The sequence below is a fragment of the Peromyscus leucopus genome, chromosome 9 (assembly GCF_004664715.2).
Source record: "Peromyscus leucopus breed LL Stock chromosome 9, UCI_PerLeu_2.1, whole genome shotgun sequence".
NCBI classification, from domain to species: Eukaryota; Metazoa; Chordata; class Mammalia; order Rodentia; family Cricetidae; genus Peromyscus; species Peromyscus leucopus.
Genome location: NC_051070.1, coordinates 113166582 through 113193214, shown reverse-complemented (window position 1 = coordinate 113193214; position 26633 = coordinate 113166582). Strand labels below are relative to the sequence as shown.

At 38.5% G+C, this 26633-nt stretch overlaps 2 protein-coding genes and 1 pseudogene across 6 annotated transcripts in view; 2 read left to right on the top strand and 1 right to left on the bottom strand.

The window, feature by feature from the left end:
- Positions 1-12342, top strand: part of Tasor (transcription activation suppressor) — a 59530-nt gene extending 47188 nt beyond the window's left edge. For 2 of the 3 annotated variants that reach the window (XM_028882400.2, XM_028882399.2), the window contains 7 exons: positions 476-1395; positions 4006-4128; positions 4929-5088; positions 5863-5971; positions 8420-8598; positions 8747-8911; positions 9766-12342. In XM_028882400.2, the coding sequence (XP_028738233.1) occupies positions 476-1395; positions 4006-4128; positions 4929-5088; positions 5863-5971; positions 8420-8598; positions 8747-8911; positions 9766-10247 (2138 nt within the window). In that variant the 3' untranslated portion in view covers positions 10248-12342. Of the gene's footprint in view, positions 1-475; positions 1396-4005; positions 4129-4928; positions 5089-5862; positions 5972-8419; positions 8599-8746; positions 8912-9488; positions 9598-9765 lie in introns of those variants that run through there. The other variant, XM_028882401.2, reaches the window with a different exon arrangement.
- Ccdc66 (coiled-coil domain containing 66) overlaps positions 10879-26633 on the bottom strand; it is a 29401-nt gene continuing 13646 nt past the window's right edge. For 2 of the 3 annotated variants that reach the window (XM_028882402.2, XM_028882404.2), the window contains 11 exons: positions 23681-23812; positions 22888-23138; positions 22629-22713; positions 21368-21529; positions 20218-20362; positions 19375-19488; positions 15135-15628; positions 13957-13997; positions 12878-13131; positions 12442-12566; positions 10879-11537 (listed from right to left, as the gene is read on the bottom strand). In XM_028882402.2, the coding sequence (XP_028738235.1) occupies positions 11451-11537; positions 12442-12566; positions 12878-13131; positions 13957-13997; positions 15135-15628; positions 19375-19488; positions 20218-20362; positions 21368-21529; positions 22629-22713; positions 22888-23138; positions 23681-23812 (1890 nt within the window). In that variant the 3' untranslated portion in view covers positions 10879-11450. The remainder of the gene's footprint in view (positions 11538-12441; positions 12567-12877; positions 13132-13956; positions 13998-15134; positions 15629-19374; positions 19489-20217; positions 20363-21367; positions 21530-22628; positions 22714-22887; positions 23139-23680; positions 23813-26633) is intronic. The other variant, XM_028882407.2, reaches the window with a different exon arrangement.
- LOC114702146 lies at positions 18309-18406 on the top strand (annotated as a pseudogene).

The following is a 26633-nucleotide window of genomic DNA, read 5'->3' as shown; positions in this document are numbered from 1 at the left end:
TTTAAGATCTTAAATGTTACAGTATTTCTGTTGGGCCTTCCAGTTGCCTTATTTTCATTCTTAAACTAAAGTGGTATTATCATTACTTGTCTATGGAATCCAGTATTATAATAGTCTGTTAACATCAGGTGTATAGAAAGATAGGAAAGCAAAAACAGGGAAGTGACTTAACATGTTTATGCCAAAAGAGGCACTTTTTTTTTTTTTTTAATCTTTTTCCAAAGAGGCCCTTTTGAACACTTGGAAAGAAAGCATAGAAGCTGTTCAGTGTTGCTGCTCTGTCTACTGAAATCCAAAGCCTAGCCTATAAGTAGAGCAGATAGGGTTCACACAGTTTTTTGAGGTTTTTAATTTACTTTGCAATGCATATTTTCAAATATATACCTAAACTGATGTGTTTTAAAATGAATTTTTGTTAGTTTTTTTAATGTTACCATTTGGATTGCTCTTATAATAATAAATTCTTCTTGTATAGGAATGAAATCACCAGGAGAACAACTGGTGTGTCTACCACCAGCGGAAGCCTTTCCTAATGACCCTCGGGTAATAAATAGAGAAAGAAGTTCCGATTACCAGTTTCCATCCTCTCCGTTTACAGACACTGTAAAGGGCACCACTGAGGAGGACCTGTTGACAGGTCAAGTGGTGACAGTGGAAGAGCAGTGTGTGCCAGCAGCAGAGCCTCCTACAGTGAGCGAAACCACAGAGAACACAGTGTTAGGAGAGTTCCATCTCTTTTCTAGAAAGATAGAAGAGATTCTGAAGCAAAAGAATGTTTCATATGTTAGTACAATTTCCACACCTATTTTTTCAGCACAAGAGAAGATGAATCGCCTTTCTGAGTTCATATATTCTAAGACTTCAAAAGCTGGTGTACAGGAATTTGTAGATGGTTTGCACGAAAAACTGAATACTATTATTATTAAAGCATCAGCTAAGGGTGGGAATTTGCCACCAGTAAGTCCTAGTCATTCTCATACAACAGCATTGACTCCTCTGGGAAGGCATGTTGTATCCATTTCCTCAAGTGACTTCAGCAGTAAAGACCTTTTTGAGCCACTGTGTCCTGAACCTTTGAAAGATAACAGTTCTAATGAGCAGTATTCCTCTTCGCTTCAAATAGAAATGAACCAGCCACACCACTGCAAGGAGTTCATGTTGACTTCTGATCACACTGTACCTGGTGATACTGCCCTGGAACCAGTAGAAAAAGAAATAACAAAATCACCCAGTGATATAAACATTTCTGCACAGCCAGCTCTTTCAAATTTTATAAGCCAGTTAGAACCTGAAGTATTTAATAGTTTGGTTAAAATAATGAAAGACGTCCAGAAAAATACTGTGAAATTTTACATTCATGAAGAAGAGGAAAGTGTGCTTTGCAAAGAAATAAAGGTAACTATTGAGAAGGTAACCATAGCACTATATAAACTCAGTGGTCTGAAATCTATAAAATAAAATTGAATTTTAAAGGTGGCCATAATATAGTTTCTGAATTTAGTAATTCATAATTGAATAAAATAGGAGTGCATTGAACTAAACATAGAATCTATGATCTCAACATTGTACATGTCAATCTTTTTTTGTATAATTAAATGCCTGGAGCTGCAGCTCAATTAGCATGTGTGAAACCGAGAGTTTGACACCCGCCCCCACCCCTGCTGTGATGGTGTAGGAAGAAGCCTCTGGTCATACTGCAGATTTACTTGATTCTGAGATTAGCTTAAAAAAAAAAAACTTAGGTGTTTTTATTTTATTATTATTTTTGGAGGGTAGTAAAGTGCATATACGGAGTTTCTAGGACAGCTTATATCAGATGGAAGCAGCTGTCCAGAAAGGGCATAGTGATACATTCATGTGTCTATTCTTGATGTCCTGACCACTGTCAGCTTTTAATGATTAAAAAACTTAGTGGTCCTGAAAGACTTCCAAAGCTGTAGAATACCATTTCAGGTATTTGATCTGGGGGTTTTGAAGTAACTGCTTATTCCCATTTGTGGAATTTATTTATTGTAACTGGAGTTTGTGTATGTCTTGTTAGAGGAAGCAGAGGGACTATAAATGACTTAAAACATTAAATAGTTCAGAAACTCAGTATTGATAACAAATGCATAATCCATTTATCTTCATAAGGTATCTCATGTTAGCTTGTTTGATGTGGTATCCCAAGTAAGAAGAACATTGAAATGGAAAAGGATGCCTAGCACTGTTGTGCTTTCCTTACATTTTCTTAGGAGGGTGAAAAGAGATTTGGCTGCATCTTGGTCCTCTGCAATTAACTGTCACAACTCTAGAAACACATTTCTAACACAGAACTCTCGAAATAGCTGCATGTTGGTGTAGTACTAGGCAAGAGAGTTAAGTTGAACACAATGTAATTTTCCCTTTTAAAAAATGGATTGGTAAATACCCGTGTGACATCTGTGTTGAAGAGATAGGAAATAGAATTCTCTATGAGTGGTGCTTTGAATTATAGCATAAATTATTATCATTATTTACATAGAATAAGACTTCTCTCTTTCAAGTCTTGTAGAAAATTAGGTTGGAACATTATTTTTTATTAGTTATTTTTAGGCAGGGTTTCACTATGTAGTCCTGGCTATCCTGGAACTCATGTGTAGACCAAGGAAGGTGGCCTCAAACTCAGATAGAGATCCACCAGACCCTGCTTTATGAGTGCTGTTTCAGTGGAAATTTTCTTGCTAAAGCTTAGGGTAAAAGGCCATTAATAATTTAAAGTTCTAAATATTTCTGAAATCAGACTGTTTTGTTACTATATAAATTATGCAGTAGTATCCAGAATAATACGAATTTTGAAGTTAGAATTAAGAACTGTAAAAAGGGGGCTGGTGAAATGTGGTTAAGAGCACTGGCTCTTCTTTCAGAGGTCCTGAGTTCAATTCCCAGCAACCACATAGTGGCTCACAGCTATTTATAATGGGATCTGATTCCCTCTTCTGGTGTGCATGAAGACAGGTCACTCATACATAAAATGAATATTAAAAAAAATGTAAAAAGAGCACAGTCGGCCTGGCAGTGGTGGCGCACGCCTTTAATCCCAGCACTCTGAGGCATAGCCAGGCGGATCCCTGAGTTCAAGGCCAGCCTGGTCTACAGAGCAAGTTCCAGGACAGGCACCAAAACCTACACAAAGAAACCCTGTCTCAAAAGACAAAATAATAACAACAACAACAACAACAAAAAAGCACAGTCACCAATGATCCTGTCAGATAATTTACCTTTTCATATTAGTAAACTACAAGGTACTTTGAGATCTTTCTAAAAACTTCACAGTTGAAGGCAAAATCATTGTGGAAAATGCTGTCTTGACAAGTGGTAGTCCTTGTCAAGAAGGGTTTTGATTATAATCGCTATCTGACCAGCTCCACTAATGTACAGAAAATTAATCTCTTGTCTTTGGAATGAAGAGTGTCACCTCAGGATCATGCAGTTTGTTTCAGGGTTTGGCCAGCAAGCAAGCAAAGTGCCAGGGAGCTCATCAAGGATTAACTACTTGTGTCCTGTGAAAAGGTAGTGCTGTATTTGAAGATGGAAACTTGACAGAAAGGGCCAAATTAGTATGCAAATATCACTGCTCCTACTAAAGATATCACAGGAATTATTTTTGAGTTGTTTTGGATTAAATAATCTTCAGTGGTCATGCACATGCTCTGAAGGGAAGTATTTCTGATAATACTGTCACAGATCACTAAGAGCCAGCCTAAGGAAAGGAAAGGGGAAACAAGGGAGTGGCTAGGACCAGGCCCTGGGTTTACAGTAATAAAAGTAAGTGGGCCAAGAATCTGACTAACCCATTGTTCTAACAGCAATTTAGCTTTAGTATGCTTTCTTCAAACTGTAATAGTGGATATGATGAGCTCCCCAGTCTTCTAAAGTTCATAGTGTCTTAGGTAAAGCTTATCAGCTTATGTTTCATTTTTCATATGGAAATTGATGTTTGCTAAAAAGTTTGTTAATATTGACTTAGTTGTTTTTCTTTGACAGGAGTATCTTACCAAATTAGGCAATACAGAATGTCACCCAGATCAGTTTTTGGAAAGAAGATCAACCTTAGATAAACTATTGATTATTATTCAAAATGAAGACATTGCAGATTTCATTCACAAGGTAGACTATTAAGTCCAGTTCACTAATTTGTTTTCTAAAACTACCTCATTGTTAAATCTTATTCTGAGAACAAAGCTTTTGTTTTAAAATGAAGGTAAAACTTAAGTACCTGTCCAAGAGCCAGCTTATGAGAATTGTATATGTGAAGGAGTTGGATGTTATGAATTTTCCATTAATAGATGTGCTGGATTCTTGAATGCAGAAGGGAGGGGCATTCTGCTAACTCTCCATACTGTTATCTATATATGAATGTCTAGATAAAACTTTGCCATGAATCCCCATTCACCTTGGATTTAGCAGTAGCTTGTCCTGGTCTTAGGAGGCTGCCTCAAGTCAGCCTTTGATCACTGTCCTAGCACCATAGGTTCTCCTCCCAGCCCAATTTTTCATTTTTTTTAGGCAGTGTCCTGTGTAGCCTAGACTGGTTCAAACTATGTAGCCCAGGCTGGCCTCCTAATCCTCCTTCCTCCTTATCTCAGGTAGGATGACAGATCGATGCCACCACACCTGGCTCCTAGTTTTGAGTTCTAGCTGTTTATAGGTTTAGAGATACATTAGCATTTTATCCATTTTGTGTTTCAGCCTAATGTAAACTTCTTTTTCCTTAGTGTTCTGTTCATAAATATTGGTTTATATTGGGAAGTAATACTTAAATTAATTTTGTGACTTTCCAGAGGCAGTGATGAGCAAATAGAGTATTTTTTTTAAACTTTATTCTTAGGTTATTCTATACTTAAATATAAATATATTTATTTGTTCATTTATCCATCCTATTTCCGGTTTTGTTTGTTATTTAACAGGTACCTGGCTTGGTGACTTTAAAGAAGCTCCCATGTGTTAGTTTTGCTGGTGTTGATAGCCTGGATGATGTTAAAAATCATACATACAATGAGTTATTTGTGTCCGGTGGCTTTATTGTGTCTGATGAATCAATTCTAAATCCAGAGGTTGTCACAATTGGTAAGAATGAGTGTGGTTTTTTTTGGGTTTTTTTTGTTGTTGTTTTTTTGTTTGTTTGTTTTGTTTTTTCGAGACAGGGTTTCTCTGTGTAGCTTTGCGCCTTTCCTGGAGCTCACTTGGTAGCCCAGGCTGGCCTCGAACTCACAGAGATCCGCCTGGCTCTGCCTCCCGAGTGCTGGGATTAAAGGCATGCGCCACCACAGCCCGGCCAAAGAATGAGTGTGTTATTTTTAGCATGTTATTTCTGGGTTTTGGTTGCCCTAGGTTTTCAGGGAAAATTTAAACTAAGGGGTTAAAAAATGTATTATCACCAGGTGGTGGCGGCACAGGCCTTTAAGTCCCATCAAATAAATAAAGTATTATCTATTGTGTCATTTGCAGCTAACTGGCTTATTTCTCTCTTTTCTTGAGCTTTTGCCACCTTAGTTTTCTTCTCCATTCTTTATAGGTTTAGAGATACATTAGCATTTATCCATTGTGTGTTTCAGCCTAATGTAAACACACACACACACACACACACACACACACACACACACACATACACCCTGCTATGACACTTGGACTACTTAAGTGGTGGTATCTTATTGGGTATTTGTTTTGTTTGTGTTTTAAGGTTATAAGGAGTTCCCTTTTCCCTCAGAGTAAGATGATAAATATATGGTACATTAAAAATAGATGTATATAAATATGAATAAGCACTTCATACAAAATGTAGGCATGGCATAGACTGTTTAATACTGACTTTAAAAGTCTGAATTTCATTGTCTGTAACAGAGAGCCTGAAAAATTTTTTGACATTCCTTGAAGAACTTAGTACTCCAGAAGGGAAATGGCAATGGAAAATCCACTGTAAATTCCAGAAGAAACTGAAGGAATTGGGCAGGTAAGACACAGAAAATTTTGAATAATTGTTGTTTTAACATTGTTCTCAAAAAACCTGTTTCCTTTTTGTGGTTTGTAGATTATGAAGTTTTCATGTATGTCAACAGACAATAAATGTGTGTAGATAGTGAATTATTCCATTCTCTTTAAAGAAGTGGTATTCTTGTTGACATAGACGATTTGGTAAAATTCTCATAGTATATAAAGGTAGAATTGATTTAATCTGCTTGTGGATCTGCATAATCACATTTCAGCCTTTTAGAAATATATTAATTTACTCTGATAATATCATACACCATTTTACATACACACAATGTATTTTGGTCATATCTACTCCTTAACCAACTCTTCCCAGGCCTCTCCATTTTAACATGTCCTCTCAAGTTTATGTCTTTTTTCCTTTATAACCCAGAGTCCAATTACTGTTGCCCACATACTTCTATTTTATTAGGCTGCCCACTGGAGCATATGCATCTTATCAGGGCCCACACTTCATTGAAGAAAAATGACCCTTCCTTCCCAGACCCCTATCAACTGCCAGTAGTTAGTTCTTTAGCTAGGGGTGGGGCCTCAGAAAGTATCACCCTATACATGCTGGAAGTTTGGCTGGCTTGATTCCCTTCAAGTCTTGGGTAGGCAGCCCCAGCTGTTGTGCATTGTTGAATGCACCAGCCCTGTTAAAGTCCAAAAGGCAATTTTCAGCAGCACGCCACAACATCTGGCTCTTACATAGGTCCCCAAGCCTTAGGGAAAAGGGTTGTGATATAGATGACACATTTAAAGCCATTTAAAAACTGGTCTGTGAGCCGGGTGGTGTTAGCGAACGCTTTTAATCCTGGCATTCGGAAGGCATAGCCATGTGGATCTGTGAGTTCCGGGCCAGCATGGTCTACAGAGCGAGATCCAAGACAGGCACCAAAGCTACACAGAGAAACCCTGTCTCGAAAACAAAACAAAAAATTTATCTGTATTTGCAGTCTAAGTCAAACCCTGTCCCAAGTTAATTACTTCAGGTAACTAATCAAATAGTCAAAGATTGATCTTTTTCTGACAGGGTTCAATTAGAACACTGTTTTATAATATGGATATTCGTGTTATTTCTAGCATGTCTGGAAATTACTTTCTTGGAGTACTAGTTACTTAAGAAGCTCCATGAACAGTATGGTAAATTTGAGATGCTGTGTCTTGTTAGTAGAGTGTCTTTATAATGTAATTAATTACACATTAGAGGATTTTTACCAGCTAGAATTTCCTAAATGTGAGTCTATAGAATTTTGTGTGTGGAGCCATGTGCATGTTGGAGTACACTGAACTGTGCATTCATGACAGGGTCTCTCCCTGAACTAAAAGCTCACCATATCAATTACACTTTGCTGGGGAGCTCTCATGAACTGCCAATCTTTGCTCCTCATGCTGGCATTGTAGATATATCCAGCTGTGTGGGTTCTGGGGATGTGAATCAGGTTCTCATGTCTGCAAGCCTCTCCCCCCCACCCCCCCAGTCCCCAATTTTTATAAGTTAATTTTGCCCTCTTTGATTTAGGCTAGGCCTTTTGCTGTATGTAACTCCAGCTAGCCTGCTATTCACTTTGTAGACCAGGCTGGCCTTAAACTCATGGGCAGTCCTTTTGCCTCTGCCTCCAAAGTATTGGGATTATAAGCATACACCACCAAACTAGTTCTAGATCACAGGTCTTTTGATTACTGTAACACCTATTGACATTCTCTGACAGTCTTCAGAAAATTCAGGGTTAAATAATTTTAGTGTTTGGCTATGTACAGTAGTTAAAATTTTTTTTGAGACAGTCTCACTATATATAATTCAGAATGGCTTCAAACTCAGTCTTCCTTCCTTAGCATCTTGAATGCTATAATTTAAAAAGTTGTAACACACCTGGCTAATACTGAACTTTTTTAGACTTACTCATTTTCACAGCCTATGAAATAAACAAAAGGTAAGTCTTAAGTTCATATGTAATGTATCCAAAGGTGTATCTCCAGTTTTTACCTTGAAGTGTTATAAATAGCTTAAAAGCCACATGTTAGGAAGAATTATACTGTATTTGTCTATGAGACAAGGTAGCCTAGGCTATCCACCTCCTGAAATGCTGCAATTATAGACATGCCACTGTGCCCGTCTTTTTAGTTATTTAATGTCTCTAACGTTTAAGATTAATAAAACTAAGAATAATTAAATAAATAGAATGACTGGTTCAGGTTTTAGTCTAACTGCATTACAAGATCCCTCCCAAAAAAACATGCTTGTCAGATGCACAGTTCTTCCCCCCCCCCCCCAAACCAGCATTCTTATATCAAACAGTAAGCTCAACAGCTTGTTGTATTTATTAGTTTTCCTTAGTTGAGAAGTACTTCTAATTAACTGAAGAGTTTTCCATAGTGAATTTTAAAATGCCAATATCTAGGTACTGAACTCTGCTTAATCTTACAGATTGAATACTAAAGCTCTGAGTCTGCTGTCTCTTCTAAATGTATATCAGAAGAAACATCTGGTTGAGATTTTGTCGTATCACACTTGTGATTCACAAACTCGAAATGCTCCAGAAATGGACTGCCTTATCAGGCTTCAGGCTCAGAACATACAGCAGCGACACATAGTCTTTCTAACAGGTAGGAACATGCTCTTGCTGATATAATAGTGAGTGAAATAATTTCAGGGGGCTGGAGTAGGTGTTAAATTATAATTCTGAATATATGATGGAAAGCATTTTGTTGACAGCAGGTATCAGTTTATGTACATTTTCTTTTTTTAATTTAGAGAAGACTGTCAAGATGGTTTCCAGTTATACAGATAATGGAATTGTAGTTGCAACTGCTGAAGACTTTATGCAAAACTTTAAAAGTCTTGTGGGATATCATAACTCAGTCACAGAAGAAAGTCTTCCGCTGCTTGGTGCTATTGAGAATCTTGAGTCACAGTCAGGTAACTTTTTAGTAGTTTTTGTTTTCTTTAGGTGAGGTAGAATGAGGAATGGTTTTGTTTATCCAATAGTAAAATGTTTATTGACACCATTTACCTCAGTGTCAATAATAGACATCACTGTAGGACTTAGTTTATACAAGATGTGCTCATTTATTATACTGTAGTCAGCACAAGTTGTTAGTATAGACTGTGTAATTCATTCGTCTAGTCTGAATGGCACATACTTAAAGGATTAATTTTCCCTCTGAGTGTATATAAGCTGTATTGCCTGCTGTTTGCTGTTAGTTTTTATTAAGGCAGGCAGATAGAGGGATTGTTGGGCTACAAAAGGTCTTCAGATAGATGTGCTAGTTTAATTACAGGTCGTGAGGGTAACTTACCTTCAGTCTTCTGTGAGATGGCCTCTGCTTGGTTCCAGATTTTAAAATAAAAGCTGTTCTTAAATTATTTTTGGTGAAAAGCAGAGATGGCTGAGCATTCAGTAGAGCTAACCAGTTTAGTAATTCAGTGAAGCTACATGTCAGAAGTTTTATTTTATATTTGTCTTATGAAATACTGAATTACCGTATAACTTTAGATGCTGTTTTGACATTAACCCCTTTGGAGCTGGGAGTTGGGGTTTCCCAACATTAAACGTGAACACATTTCGCAGAAGCTTTTAGCATCGGATTATCTGGACACTCACACCTAGTGTGAGTGTTGTGACTAAGTGAACTTGTGGCAGAAGACCAAGCTTTAAGGGATTGTGGACTTTGCAGATCCTGACGCACTATGTTGTGTGAGTAGTGTAAATTTTACAAACTAAACAAATTGTGTATTTCAATAGAGGAGGGCTTTTTGTTTTTTAAATGTAGCTCTTTTAGAAAACGGTGAAAAGGATGAAGAGGATATGTCTCTGGATTCAGGGGATGAAATCTCACATATAGAAGTATTCAGCAGTTTTCATTCAGAAATATTGGCGAGAGAGACCAAAGGATCAAGTGGAACAGATCAAAAACAGAATATTCAAATTGAATTGCAGTCATGTCTTGACGTGCAAAAAAGTTTATTAGAAGATAAGACTTACCAAATTGATTGTGAAGAGAGAGCTCCTATTGATAGAGTATGCTCTGAAGGAGAGAACAGCAATTCAGCCGAACAAGATTCATATAGCAACGGTCAGGCTTATCAAAATCAATTAAAAATGTCCCATCAGTTTAGTCATTTTAATGTTCTCACTCATCAGACGTTTCTGGGGACACCATATGCCCTTTCATCAACTCAGTCTCAAGAAAATGAAAATTACTTTATATCTGCTTACAAAAACTTGGATATAGAGAAATCTCCATTAAGTTAAGGATGTGTCCAAAGATAAATTACAGTAAACCCCCACCAACACCACCCCCCCCCCAAAAAAATAGGTTGTTGTGGACTTTTTCCAGTTTTTTAAAAGTGTGAATTGATGATTTAAAAACAAATTTCCTAACCTTTATGAAACGTTTTTTTCTTTCCCACTTAAAATCATGATGGCCTGTAACATTTGAAGCATCTGAAAATTGAAATAAATATATTTTTTGGACATACTGTAATCAGATTATCTCATGTTGGCACCTTTCAGTTTTACATTTGTTACCTGTACTTGGGCTTCAAATTGAAGTCTGTTTTATATGTAAAATTTGATGTTTATAAAAGAATGGTAAATAGTAATGACTTTCTTTAATGTCAGATGATAACTAATTTTGCTGAAATGTCAATTATTTATTTTGAGTAAAGCTTTTGTATAGTGTTTTTACACAGGTATAAGCCAGCAGTGTCAATATTTATAGGATTTTGGCTCAGTACCTCAAGCTATACCTAACAGTGCAGTTGCACTTTAGGTAGTAAACCTGTGTCTATAATATCAAGTAGCGTTTTCTTAATCTTTAGCTGTGTAAAAATTTAGCTTCACTTAAATTTTAGTCAGTCTTTGAGATCCTTGATAAGTACTGTTTTGTGTGATCCTATAGCCAATCAAATGAGAGTTTATAATGGGCCTTCTGTTTTCAGTGGCAGTGAATAATTTGGAACAGATCTTTGAGGTGGAATTAATTAAAACTAGTTAGGCACTTTAGTGCTATACTAAATCTATATACAAAAACCTGTATGGTGGAGATAAGTTTCAAGCCCGTATGTAACTTACATCTCTTGCTCACTGTTAATGCTAACGTCAATGTTGTGAAAACTGGGGCATCTCTACCTTTAATATAGTGAAAACAAGAAAAACCACAGGATTCTAAAATGAATTTGAGTTATTTTAGTAAGAGTCTAGCTCAGTGTATTAATAGTACTTCTCACGCCCTAAAAGAACCTCTTACAGAACAAACAAGCAACAATGTTAACAGGTCAGGGATCTCCAGACTCTATTATGGTAAGTAGAAAGTACTTTTACACCCTAGTATGACAGAGATCATTTTTTTTTTAACTATAAACTGTTTTATTATATTTAAAAAATACAGCATTTTACTACATAATGAAGTTTTTCATTGGGTGCTTGAATAATGCAGTTGAGTGGTGAGCACATTTAAAATGAAGAACTAAAATTATCTTCTTGGTTTGCAGTTAAGGGTATGAGATTCGTTTCCAACTCCTTTTGTTTCTGGAGAAGACCCTGCAATCACATTGATAGTTTAGTGAAGGTGTATAGCCAACTTAAATACAAGATAGAGAAAAATTATTGAGCTCAGGATAGAATTGTTATTGGACATAGCTCGTTTCATCTTTTTTTTAGTAATTCTTATAGTGGACCTCCTTGTTTAGGTGTTACCTATCTAGAGTATTTTCTACTATACAAACAGGGATGATTGCTTTAAAAAAAAAAATTACTGCAACTGTGGATTTCAAATGAAATCCATTCTCAAGTGCTCTTAATATCATGAGAAGACACGAGGGTCGTCCGAAACAGTGTAAGGGTTAGGATGAAGTGTGAACGTCACACTCCTTTCTCTTGTTCCTTTGGGAGAGTTATCAAGGTTTAGTCACATGCTCAAACTGTATGTAAGCAGAGGTAGCACTTAAAGAATACAAGTAAATGGGTCTGAGTAGTTTTCTAGTTTTAGGTAGAATAATAAAGGATAAGCAACACATGAGCGAAATTCTTCTCAAATACACTCAAATACAGTTTAATAGGCCCCTGCATAGGTTTCAGCACATTATAGGGTTGGTTTTTTTTGCCTGTATAAAAGGTTATGCAAAAATCACAGGGATGGGGAAAAGTGGTGAATAGCTCCGTGTATATAATTTCATTCTTTGAACAGATCTATTCTGTTCTAAACTTTAAAAAAAAAAGAATGGACCATATTGGTTAAAATTCACTAAAGCATAATTGTGTATTTGTTTCTTTGGTTTTGGCACTTTATTGTGTTTTGATGTTTAAATGTACATATTTTTAAATAAAAATTGTCATAATATCCAAACTGTCTTAGGACTTTCATTCTTAGGATGCAAACACTGCCACCATATAGAGAGAACAAGCATCTAAACATCTAAATAGTTACTTGGTGAAAAGCTCATACCTGTCTTAATTCTGAAAGCCCCTTAAGGATAGCTTGCTGTCGATCCCTGTTTTTCACCAATCTAGGATTAAGAAGTGGATCCTTGGTATGGTCAGAGTCAAATAGCTCTTGTTGTTGCTCACAATCTGAAGGATACAGATAAAGATAAGGTTTAAAACAGTTAAGCAAATTACTAACAGCTGTAGTGTGTTAAATCTTTCATAGACTAACTAATGTTGAAGCATTTAGGGTTGGGAGTTTATTAAGTTATGTGTGTGCATGTGAGTACTGGTGCCTGTGGAAGCTGAAAGGCTTGAATCACCCTGGTGTTGGAGTTGTTAGGTAGCATCATGCCATCTAATGTGGGTACTAGGAACCAAACTTCTGAAAGAACAATAGGCACTCTTTACCACTGAACTATCTCTAGCCCCTCATCTTCAAATGCTACTTAACTTACCATGAGATTTTTGGTATTGGTTGTCCTGGGTTGAAGGCCTAGACAACGGTGCATCTGGATCAAGATAATAGATCTCATTTGTTCGAACGTAGGGAATGAAATGAGATGTCTGAGACAGCTCATCTGATAATTTAGTTTGACCATCTCCTAAGGTCAGATTCTCTTTTTCATAGTCACTGTTTTTTAGTGGTAAGTGTGATGAATTAGTCTGAGTTTGTTGAGTTCTACTCTTTACTGCTGGTGATGACTGAAACCTATCAAAAAACAAAAACCCAAACTTTAATAAGAAATTGCATGTTTTAGAACTAGAGTCATAGGTGGTTGTGGGTCACTATGTGGGCGTTGAGAAATGAACCTAGATCCTCTGGAAGAGCAGCAAACAGGCTGTGTGCTTTTACCTGCTGAGCCATCATCTCTCTGGCCCCTAGAAACTGCTTGTTTTCAACACATCTAACCACATTGCAGTTCATCTAAGATGAGTCTGGTCTACCTTAAGGAATACTAGATACAACAATCTAAGGTCTGTAACTTTTTTCATAAAATAGTACAATGGAGATACATGGCGGGGGTATTTAATTTAAACTGTTAGATTCTAAGAGTCTTGTTGGGTGGGTTCAACCTCATTTCTCTTTACTTGATTTACTATGAAATTATGCCTGTGCTATCTGAACTAAAGTTAGTGTTAAGCTCAAATTGTGAGACAAGTCTAAAACCAGTTTGGTTATGCACACAGATGAATAAAAAAATTTAAGCAGCCTAAACTTCCACCTAATTAAATGGATTTTTTTTTAAATGCTGGTTTTAACCAATCTATTTCCCTATCCGATTTATCCAAACTGAATGCCTATTCCAGTGTTGATAGACATGGAAAAGTCAAACCTGCTTAGGTCCAGTCCAGCTAAAAACCACTCTATATTAAACATTTACCAAATCAGTGAAAGCCAGCTATACCTCTTTCCTATCCTATCCTTTCCTATCCTGCCTTTATCTGCACATGGAATTGTCATCCAGATTTTGAATGGGTATTTTGTTTCCCACACAAAAAAGCACCTAAGTAGCTAAGGAAGTAATATACATACCTTTCTTTAATAACTGAAGGAGTTTTCAGAGGTTCTTCTACCTAAAAGATGGATAACACAAGCAAACAGAGTGACATTTTCACGTCTCCAGATACTTCTAAAACACTGTATATGTGCATGCATGCATGTGTACAGTGTGTGCATGCAAATCAGAAGACAACTTTTGCTTCTGTCCTAGTAACACGGGTCTCAGTCTCAGGTCCTCAGGCTCTTGTAGCAGGCACCTTGACCTGCTGAGCTTTCTCACCAACTTCTCAGACATGCTTAAATGAACTGGGCATACTTAAATAAGAATACTGTATGTGATACAGTATAGGACCAGTCCAGTAATTCCTTTCTACATGGACAGAATATATGAGTTTTATTGTTTTAATAAAATCTCAGTATTCTAATTCACAAAAAGTTCATACAGCTACTTTGAGGAAGGCACTCTAAAACACTTCATCAGCCCAAAACTACATCACAGTGAACTTCTAAGTCAGGAGGACCATTCTGGAGCTTTGCTTAGGTTTCAGTGTTTTTTTTTTCTTTCTTGTGGTGTTTTCTGAGAAGGGTCTCTAGATTTCCTGTGTAGACCAGGCTGGCTTCAAACTCCCTAGCTGCCTCCAGAGTGCTGGGATTAAAGACATGTCCCATCACACCTGGCTCTGTTAAGGGTTATACTCACTACCATGATTTTATTCACTTGTCCACTACAAAAAACAAAAGAAAACTTTGTATCTTCACTCAGAATTCATGTATCCTGCCTACATTCCATCCTTTAATTACCTATTATTTCTTCGGTCTCCTAAATTGTATACTATACTTTTATGTGTACTTACATGCTAAATTAATAAGCTTTTGTTTTGTTGTTTTTGAGATAGGGTTAGTTTCATTTTTCTTTACAACTGAGTAGTATTTCATTTTATGTATGTGACATTTTCATATGCATTTGAATAAAGAAGCATTCATCTGCATAAAGATTTGGCTTTTGGGGCTACAGTCTCTGATGCAGCTGTTCAGTTCAGGTGTTATACAATAGTCAGTTCATATAACAAGTATGGCTGTCTTCCTCTGACCGCTAACATAATTTTCTATAACCTACTTAGATGAACTACAGCCTTCTGAAAGCATGGATTTGGGCAACTACTTTGAATTCAGAAACATTACTACATAGTAATAAAATAAAAGAGTCTTACCTTTTTGATTAGATGCAACCTGATCTCTGACTCAGTTTCTCGATGAGATGAAGTAAGAACTTCTGGTGAAGTGCCTCTGTTTTGGGAGAGGTTCTCAGGGTGGTTTCTTTCTAGTAAGTGAAGCAGCTCCATCTGCCTTCTTACCTTTTTTTCTTCTTTCTCCTTCTGGAGATGGACAGGGTACTTTGCTGATGCAGGAACATACCTTTTGAGAGGCTTATTTATATTCCAAGCAGGCTTTTTGGGACACTTCTTCATAAGTTTTGTTTGTTTCTCTGTTCTTCTATACTGATTACACTGGCCATTATACCAGCTGTTTTCTTTGTCTAAATTAGTGCCTTTATCCATACTTAGTTCTTGCTTGTCTTTTTTAGTGCTAATCTGTCCATTAAATTCTGCAGAAATCTCTGGAGAAGAAAAGTTTCTAATGCCCTTGTCTGTTAATGATCCACAGTGTGGTAGTGCATCGCTGAAATTTCCTAAATTTAAGTCATCTAGATAAAAATTCCAAATGGTTAATTTTAAAAACATGGTAGAAATACACTTTTCCCAAAGATACTTAATGACTTTATTAGTTGGTGGGTCATGCACATGGGAGTCAAAGGACAACTTGTGGAAGTTGGTTCCTTCTGCCATGTGAATTCCAAGGGTGGAACTAGGGTTCTTGGCCTTGGTGGCATCACCTTTACCTGCTGTGCCATTCTTTCATCCCTAGGAATTCAATCCTCAAAATGAAGCTACCCATTAAAGAACTGCTCCCTTTCAAGAAAAAGCTGGTAACACTATTCAGTTTGGATATTCTAGAAATGTCTATTCCGAATAGCCCATATAAACAGAGCTTTGTGCTACACACCTATCATCCCAACAATTAGAGGACTGGAACAATTTCAGTGCCAGCTTGGTCTACAGAGTTTCAGGAAGCAAGTTCCAGGCCAGCCCAGACACCGTATAAAAAAATAAAAGAATTTAAATAGACTGGCTTATTCAAATAGTATAAAGAGTTTATTGCTGTGGAATGTTCTGTATGGCAAATGTGTTGCTCTGATTGGTCAATAAATAAAACACTGATTGGCCCGTGGCTAGGCAGGAAGTATAGGCGGGACTAACAGAGGAGAAAAGAACAGGAAGGCAGGAGTCACTGCCAGCTGCCTCCAGGACAAGCATCATGTGAAGATGCCGGTAAGCCACGAGCTACGTGGCAAGGTATATAGATTTATGGAAATGGATTAATTTAAGCTATAAGAACAGTTAGCATGAAGCCTGCCACAGCCATACAGTTTGTAAGCAATATAAGTCTCTGTGTTTACTTGGTTGGGTCTGAGCGGCTGTGGGACTGGCGGGTGACAAAGATTTGTCCTGACTGTGGGCAAGGCAGGAAACCTCTAGCTACAGTTTATAACCATGTAGTTATTAGATACATGTCAGAATTTCCTTATGCTAATTCCACTGTATAAAATAGGCCTAATTTTGTTCGTCTACATAGATACTTAGGTTGGAAGCAACCTAAGAAATGCTGCTGTGAATCCAAGTTTCTACAAATGTAAACCTAAAAATGGAATTCTATTCACTTTTTTGAGCAACTGCTATACTGTTTTCTACAGCAGGCGCGACATTAAACATTCAACATTACCATTAACGAAGCAATTTTAAGAATGCATTGGAGTGGCACCACAAATATCACAATGCCCTATCACCAGTTATCACCATCCCTTCAGATGAACTGTGGCTAGTCTGGTATACTGAACTAATAGAATATCTCAAGTAACAGGCAGAAAATAGTGATGTGTTTATGGCTGTTTCCTACAGGAAAGAAGGGGAGGCTCTTGAGCCCCCGGAGGGAAATAAAAGGACAAATATATGAGAGAAAAATCTTGAAGACTCTTGAGGGACTATATAAAGAGCACTATATAAAAAGAAACCCCTGCTGGAGGAGACTGCCCAGCCAAAGTGCAGAGGAGACAGTCCTGCTGTAGAGCTGTCTGCAAGCTGCAGACCTCCAGGCTGCAGCTTTCAGGGATGGACACCAGTTTTGGGGTGGGCTCTTTGATGATGTAGCTGCTTTTGAATTATCTCTGATCTTCAACAATAACCCCTTAGCCATATTCCTGTTAATAATAAAAACTCAATGGTTCACCAATGGGATGTTGATACAGTTGATACTCTAATATCTTGGGCTTCCTCTCTGGGATAAGATATGTTTCATCTAACCAGGAAAAGTCTGTCACAGTACAATGTTAGAGTGGCCTGGGCAATGTGATCTCTTGGCTTAATATTAGAATCTATTTTAGGATCCATCAGGAGCTATAAACAAATACTTCAGGAAGGCCCATTTATAACTAGTTTTAAATGGGAAAAGATAACTTTATGGAACTGAGAAAATAAAACAAGTAGGGTTTCCCTGAAGAGTTAAAGATGTCTTCGGGTCTTGCCTCAAAAAGTCTCCAAACCTAGGGGCTGAAGAACTGGCTCAGCACTTACCAGTCCTGCCCTTAAAGTTTGGTTCCCAGCACCTATCCACCTATAATTCCAGCTCCAGGAAATTTGATGCCATCCACTCAATTACACAAGCCTGCCCACTCACCCTTATACATATATACACTAAATTGCAAATCCCTTTTTGTTCAGGAGTGTCCATTGTGGATATTGTGTTATTTAAAATTTAAGACTAGCACATGAAAATACATGCAATATCAGTCACTGGGGTAATGCAGATAAGAATCTAAGTGTTGCAAAGACATGGAGAGATAAGAACACCTCTACACTGCTGTAAAAACAGGTGCTTTGGATGACAGTTCAGCAGCTCACCAAAATACTTAATACACCTATCATATAATTCACAAATTCTAACCCCTCTTTACTAAGAGAACAGAAAACATTTACACAAAATTTTTTTAACTAGTCACAGTGGCACTGTTTATAATAATAGTCCTAAGTAGAAATAATCGAAATGTTCATAGAACAAAATCCAGTATAATTCCCACAGTGGAGTCTAAGGAATAAATGGAATTGTGTCATAATAAGATCTACAATAGGGATAAACCCATATATCACGCTGAAGTCAGTAAGCCAGGCACAAAAGACCATTTACAGCATAATTCTGGTTCCATGAGAAGTATGGACACAATGAGCTGGAGAGTGGAAGAGTCCCTATTTGTGAGTTACTCATTGAGTCCTGTGCTCAATACCAATGCACATACACTAAAACTGGAGTGAGATTAGCATGGCCCCTGTGTAAGGATGACATGCAAATTGGTGATGTATTTGTATTTTTAAAAAGCATCTTTCACCAGGCGGTTGGCGCACGCCTTTAATCCCAGCACTCCGGAGGCATAGCCAGGAGGATCTCTGTGAGTTTGAGGCCAGCCTGGGCTACAGAGTGAGTTCCAGGACAGGCTCCAAAGCTACACAGAGAAACCCTGTCTCGAAAACAAAACAAAAACAACAAAAAAAGCATCTTTCATAGAAAATCAATTTGAATACTGAAAAGGTTCTAAAATTGTGATGGTAACTGCACAAGTATGAGTATGTTAAAGAACACCAAACAGAGCTGGGCACGGTGTGCAATGCCTTTTTTGTCTGTTTTTGTTTTTCGAGACAGGGTTTCTCGGGGTAGTTTTGGTGCCTGTCCTGGATGTCGCTCTGTAGACCAGGGTGGCCTCGAACTCGAAGAGATCCACCTGGTTCTGTCCTGAGTGCTGGGATTAAAGGTGTGGGCCACCTCCGCCTGGCTGCATGCCTTTAATAGTAGAACTTGGGAGGGAGAGGCAGCAAGATTTCTGAGAATTCCAGACCAGCAACAAATAGTGCCCCTTATATGGGTAAGATTTGGGCTAGATATTTAGCTAACTGGTCGAGTGCTTGCCTAGAAAGTATAAGGCCCTTATTCTCTGAACTACAAAGAAAAGAGGGGGGAGGACTCAATATGTTATGTGAATTAGAGCTCACAATCATCCAAGCCTAAAAAAATCAAAAGACCCCTTTATTTTGTTAAAAACTCAAATTTCTAGGTGGAACTGTAGCTCAGTTTGGTAAAGCGCATGCCTAGCATGCACTATGTCCTGGACTCAGTCCCCAGTGTCACATGAAAGGGCACAGTGCTACATCCCTGTAATGCCAGTGTTCCACAGGTGGGATTATTTCTAGGTCACCCTTGGCTACAAGAGACGCTATTGCAAAGACAACAGCCCCTGTGATGTCTTCACTTTAGACAAACAGAACAAGAAACACTTGACATGAATACCTGTCTGCACTCCGGTGTCCTTCTTGGGAGAGGCTGTGGAAGTTTCATCAGCAGCCTCCTTAGCATCACTTCTTGAACTGGAAACGTTAGTGGAAGCCTTATAATCCACTTGTGCTGTGTGTCAGATAGCAATGAGAAACAGACATGGAAAGTCTTAAATGATGAGGAAGAGTACAAACAAACTCCATGTGGGGGCTAGGGACACAGCTGGGCGGCTGTGTTTGCCTACCACACAAGGCCCTGGGTTTGAGCCCTTGCACTAAAAGACTAAGGTACTGCAGCAGTTAAAGACTTTTTGACTTGGCCGGGCGGTGGTGGTGCACACCTTTAATCCCAGCACTCGGGAGGCAGAGGCAGGTGGATCTCTGTGAGTTCGAGGCCAGCCTGGTCTCCAAAGCGAGTTTCCAGAAAGGCGCAAAGCTACACAGAGAAATCCTGTCTCGAAAAACAAAAACAAAAACAAAAAGACTTTTTGACTTAATCACCATAAACTGTAGGAAAAATTTTGAAAGGCTAGACTTAATAGTATGGCCTAAATTTATTATTTAAAGTTAACCTATATTCTTAGCCCTTGCTGAATTTAAAAATCTAAGAATGAATATTAAAGTACACATTTTACCTATGTCAGGATTACTGTAAAAATTTTTGTGTATGCAGAAAAAGATACTGCAACGTGTAATAATACTTCGAGGCAGCTTTCTAAATTATTAAAGATGGGTTAGATGAAAAGCTTATGTTCCTTTAAAAATACTTAATGTGTGTTCTTAAGGATTTAAAGTAGGCAAGTATTTAAAATCATCTTCAAAATCAAAACTATGAATAAAAATCTGATTAGTCACTTACCGCCAAGATTTTTAATCAGCCGGGATGCATCATGTCCTTTCTGAGTCAGTTCTCGGATCCTCTGCTCCTGTTTCAGTCTCTGTGCCAACTCCTGAGCTCGCTGCATTGTGTGGAATAGCTCATTTGTCTTTAGAGTCATGATTTCCTATCAAGATTGACATACACCATGAAACAATTACCAAGGACATTCAATGAAGTGACTGTTCCCATTCAGTACAAATGCTCAAGCTTTCCCTTACCTAGTGAGCACTGGTCTAGAAAGCAGCTGAAGGACAGTCAATAGGGCCTTTTAGAGAGGATAGTTTAACATGCTTTTGTTCTTGCTATTAGACAGGGTCTCATCGTGTAGACCAGGCTGTCCTTGAACTCCCAAATGTTGGGATTACAGGTGTGCACCACCACTAAGCCAGCTGTCACAGCCTACTCAATGAAACTGGAGTGCAGGCCATACCTTTCCACATCCCATTTCCGAAAGGTATCAAGTAAAAACCTGGCAAGAAAGTGCAGACTCAGTGTTTCTAAAGCTGACAACTGAACTATCACTGGACGGTCTGCATGGTCAGGTCAGCTCAGACACAGCACTGGGACCACCCTACCTACCTTATCTGAATCGCTAACTGCTAGACAACAAGACATCCACTCTTTGAAAAGGCTATTACCAAGCCTAACGGAAGCTCTTAACTCAGCCAGGAATTTCACCAGCAATTCCAGCCAATCACTACTCTTTTTTAATATCTACAATCATTATTACTTTAGATTTATTTAGGGATGAGGAGGTGGTAATGGTTGTACCACAGTATGTGTGTGGAGATTATAAATTAACTTTCCGAATCCTCTTCTGGAACATGGGTTCCAGGTACTGGTGGTCAACACCCCTTACCTGCTGAGCCATCCTTTGGGCCCAATACCTAGAATTATTAGAAGGTTCTATGTATCTACTATCCAGCTCATAATGAAGCTTGGTGCTGTGTTCTCCCTGACCACCTCCCATTAGCAGGCCAAGCACGCAGCATCTGAGATCTGGACCATTCGAGGAGTGTGACCTTGCCAAGCCTCCCCTTCCTTAGCTGTAATGTCTCCACGTGTGGTGCACCATTCAAACCATGTGCAGACACCAGCCTTTTCATCACTGCACCATACAAGTACCCACTTCCTTCTGTCTCTGCTTAAGAATGTCCTCTTCATACTGCCTCTGCATCTCCTCCCGTTCCCGAGCCAAGCGCTGCTCCTCTTCCTGCTCTTCCTTCTTCCTCTGTTCTTCTTCCAGCCGCTTCTTCCTGCGGTTCTCTTCCACCTGAGCCATAATTGCTTTCTAGTCATAAATAATCACAAGTCACTGTCACAAATCAAAACTGATGGAGCACCCGGTTATCAGTCCCACACATAATGGAATGAGGGAGAATTGTGCTTATCCAGCACGTGTAGCACAAAAACGAATCTACTAACGAAATTACCTCAGCACTCACTACCCTGACCGATAAATGGGAGATGTGCTCAGCTTTTCACTGAGTTCAAAAAAGAAAACTGGGCCAAATTACTCACAAAATGTTTAAAAGAACTGCTGAACCTAGGAACAGTGCTGTGTGCTGAGTGCCTATCTGCTGGGATACAGTGCTATGTGCTGAGTGCCTATCTGCGTTGGATACAGTGCTGTGTGCTGAGTGCCTATCTGTGTTGGATACAGTGCTGTGTGCTGAGTGCCTATCTGTGGCCCCTGCTACTCAGAAGACCAGGTAAGAAAATGTTTAAGCCACATCTGAACAACATGGCGAGGGCTCATTTCAACACACAAACTATTCAGAGAAAAGAGAACCACAAAAAGTCACTCAAGTCCCTCTAACATCAGAATAAAATGAGTTTTAATCTCAGCCTTATATTACCTAGTAGATTGCTTAGTCGGAAGTCTACTTTGTTTTTTTTTTTCTTGGTATGTTTTCTTTCAAAGACCTGAACAGAACTCTGAGGAAGTAGCCAAGGTTTAATAATAGCACAAAGTCATGTATGTAACATACTCATTTAATGGCTCCACCAGAAGGCAGGCAGCATGGCAATAACACTGTCTAGTTCTCAGCCCAAGCTGAAGTCTAAAATGACACCAGTTGTGTTAAAAGACTGGATTTACAGCAAGATATAACTGGACCCAAGCTGAAAATTTCCATCAATTTCCAGCTGTGTGTGGTGGCATATGCCTGTAATCTTGGGATTTGGGAGGTAGAGACAGAAGATCAAGAATTCAAGACCAGCTTTGGCTACATAGCAAGTTCAAGACCAGCCTAAACTACAGGGGGAAAAAAATTCAATTTTCCATTTACTTAGGTGTATGTTGGCCATCATGACTTAACTAAGGCAAAGAACAATGTTTACAATGTGAGGCACACTATGGAAACACTAGGTGTTTTACAGTGTGATACCTGATGTTCTAATTGTTTGTGCCGGCGCCTTTCCCGCTCCTCAATCTGTGCTGGGTCCAGGAGTGCAGTCATAGAACGGAGAAAGCTGTGAAGCATACATTAGTTAGTCAAAACATCAGAAAGGTTACCCTCCCCCCCCCCAAGTTACATCTGCTAATCATTTCTATTTCAGAGAAAAATGCCAAACTGAAACTTGCTGGACACGGTTCTAGTCAATTGAATACACTTTCTAAAGGACTAAACACTAAAGTCAACGTACTTTGTTTTCTGACCGTAAGACACAGCCATATCCCGAACAGGTCTGGATTGCTGTTCTTCCTCTGAAAGCTCCACCTGGACAGCAGGCGGAGGTGTGTAAACACTGTTGACATCGGCCAGCTCCTGAGTGTCAGGAGAGACACAAAAGGACTCCGGGTGTTGGTGTGGTAACTGACAGGACAGCCGAGACTGAGACCCAGGAAGGCTCTTTAACGAATCAAAATGCATTGCCCATCTGTCATGGTCCTCGCCCTAACAGTGACAAATGAGAAATGCTCAGAACTTTTTCAACTACTCCCATAAAAATTACCAATGACAAACACTGATCGGCTGGAGAGATGGCTGCTCTTCCAAGAAGAGACCTGGGTTCTGTTCCCAGCACCCAGCTAGCACATGGCTGCTAGCAATTGCCTGTTACTCTAGCTCCAGGGCATCCTAACTCTACTCTGGCCTCCTTGGGCACTGTACACATGTGGTGCAGACATATATTCAGGCAAACACCTATAAAAATAAAAGTAAATCAAATCTCAGAGAAGTCAAGTAGTATATACTTCATAATAACTAACAAAATTGTATTTTTTGATTCTGTAATTAGATAACTATCTTAGGAATTTTTTAAAAATTCACTTCTAAAGTTTTAAAAAGCTATGTAAAACCACACTAAATGCATTCTATGAAAACAGTTTCATAAGGATAAATGTTTAATTTGCCCAGCAGTTTCAGAATATTTGCAAGTTTATGTGAGGAAAGACTGGGACTCTCACTTCCACTGAAGCCAGAGATTGCCGGGTTACCTTTGAACGTATCATTTTCTCCTCGGTTTTCCTTTGCTGGTCGTCTTCTACTTGTCTACTCAAGTCCTCCACCCACTTCCTCTGCTGCTCCTGGCTGACAGTGCTGCCGGGACGCTCCAGCAGTCCCGCTTCCTGAACAATCAGCGACCAACTGAGTCAGGCTCGACAGTGCAGACCTTACCAGGTTACTCACACGCATCTAGCCCAGGAAAGCTTTTATCCCCAGGAGAAGCAATGCTCTCGAGCAGAGAATCTGAACATACTACTAAGGAGACATGCCCTGACCCTCAGAATTGTATTTTAAATGTATACTGGTAGAGGGTGTAAAACATCTAGGTACACAGAAAGACAATGTTTTGTTTGATTTTTCATTTAAAAGTCTATAAAAATGCAGTTTTTGGAAAGAATATTCTGGTGACTGAATATCCAAGAATACAAACAGGAGAACTAAAATTCTATGGTATTTCACAAGTACTTGCTCAATAATGTTCACATAGCTAGGGAATGGAAACAGCCTATATGGCCTTTGACTGACGGACAATGAGATATGACACATATCCATAATGAAATACAACCCAAAAAAAAAAGGAAAGAAAGAAAAATAAATCTTGAATCACGAAATGTGCAGGTAAATGGATGAACTCGTGAAGTAACCCGGACACAGAAAGACAAATGCTGAATAGTCTCTCTCATCCATGGTTCCTAGCTCCAAATCTTTAGATGTGAATATATAACCTAGAGTAACGGTTCTCAACTTGCATATCAGATATTTACAATATGATCCATAACAGTAGCAAAATTATAGTTGTGAAGCAGCAACAAAATAAGTTTATGGTTGGGGGTCACCACAACATGAGGTATTATATTAGAAGGTCACAGCATCAGGAAGGTTGAGAAGCAGTGACCTAGAGAAACTGCAGAAGCCAGGAAAGTAAATGGGATGTGGGGGTGGGGTGAGGGGTACTCTAGTGAGATGATGGCAGGTAATACAGAGGGAAAATGGGGAAGGGGGCCTCAACTGGGGAGGAGGAAGAGGGAAAACAATACGGAAGGCCAGAGGGAAGAGGGGTAAATAAGAATGCTTAAAAATGACATAGGAAATGATGTAATAATTATTAGTAATAGTTTAATAACATGAAGTGTTGTTTTATATTTACCTAAAATTACACCTAAGTGTATATGTATACAAATGTATATAGTTTAGATGAAGTTACACCACCTGGGGTTATTGTACCCCGCCAAGAACCATAGACTATTTAGCAAAGCCCCTAGTACCAAGCATGAGAAACCTCCTTTAAGTTGCTTGTCAGAAGAGTGCGAGAGGATCCCAAAACAAGGTAGGGTAGTTCTACTTAGTTGCCTCCTAGAAGTTGAAGGTAAGTCCATATTGCTGAAGACATCACATCCTTAGAGGATTTGAGCATCCTTTCATAGTACAAGAAGTTAATCTATAAGCTAAGGGAGGAAGCAACCAATAGTCCTACCCAGCTGTGATGTCACAACAGTGACCAGCATAGCCAGATATTCCTAAAAGAACACTAGTGGCATTCACGTCCTGGCAGTAATCAACAGCTGTCTAACTGGACTCAAGGCCTGCTTAACAGGAGGGAAATCACGCCTGCTACTGTAAACCTAGTCAACTGCAGATAGCTAATGAGATCCTGGACCTAGAGAACCTACAACTACCATTTACCTAAACTAATGTAGTTCCTAATTGTATTCTAAATACTTATCCTTATACCCACAGGTAAACACAGATCTCACCTCTCATCAAAGAAGCTTCTTTTTGCAGCAGCAGTAGCAACTCATTACAGACAGACATGACTTGTCAAAGGCCCAAATGATAAATAAACACTACAACACAACACCTACATCTAAGGCTCAGAGAACATCCCAGAAGAGGTGGTGGAAAGATTTTTTAGAGCCAGAGGAGTAGAAAGTCTGCTTAAGTGTGTCCTCTAGCTATGACAGGGAAGTGACGACACATCATGGCTGCCTAAAGAAGACGTGAACAATTAATTACAACAGTTGGCATCCCAGTGAAGACAGGGAGATCTCTAGGCCCCACCCATAGATGAAGACCTACAAGTTGAAAGGGAGAGAATGAGTCTTCCCCAAGGATGAGGCCCCTGGTTATTCAATACCAAGAGGTCAGTTCTAGAAACATGTGCATGCAAGCATGTACCCTGAACTGACTCAGCAGGCTGTATTTATATGTTTATATGTCTGTACATATGTGTATTTATGTTTATGTGTTTGTATGTATGTGTATTTATGTTTATGTGTCTGTACGTATGTGTATTTATATGTTTATGTGTCTGTATGTATGTGTATTTGTGTCTGTACGTATGTGTATTTATATGTTTATGTGTCTGTACGTATGTGTATTTATATGTTTATGTGTTTGTATGTGTATTTATGTTTATGTGTCTGTATGCATGTGTATTTATATGTTTATGTGTCTGTATGCATGTGTATTTATATGTTTATGTGTTTGTATGTATGTGTATTTATATGTTTATGTGTCTGTACGTATGTGTATTTATATGTTTATGTGTCTGTACATACGTGTATTTATATGTTTATGTGTCTGTACGTATGTGTAATACCAATGGCTAAAGAGAAAGCGGTGAACTTGGTAGGGAAGCAGGACAGGAGGGGGAATGATGTAATTTTGTTTTAATTAAATTTTTAAAAATTATTTTCAATTTACAGTTACTTAAAGCCCCTCTGAAAGCATGACTCATAAAAGTCTAGCATACAGTTCAAAGTCCTAGTTTTTCATGTTTATTTACCATGCTTAGTTAGAGCTGCTCAGAATCTTTTGCCAAATTAAAATATATATATATATATATATATATATATATATATATATATATATATATATATATATATATATATATCCATCCATCCTAGATAAGTCCTTTATCCAGATAGGTAATTTAAGAGTGAA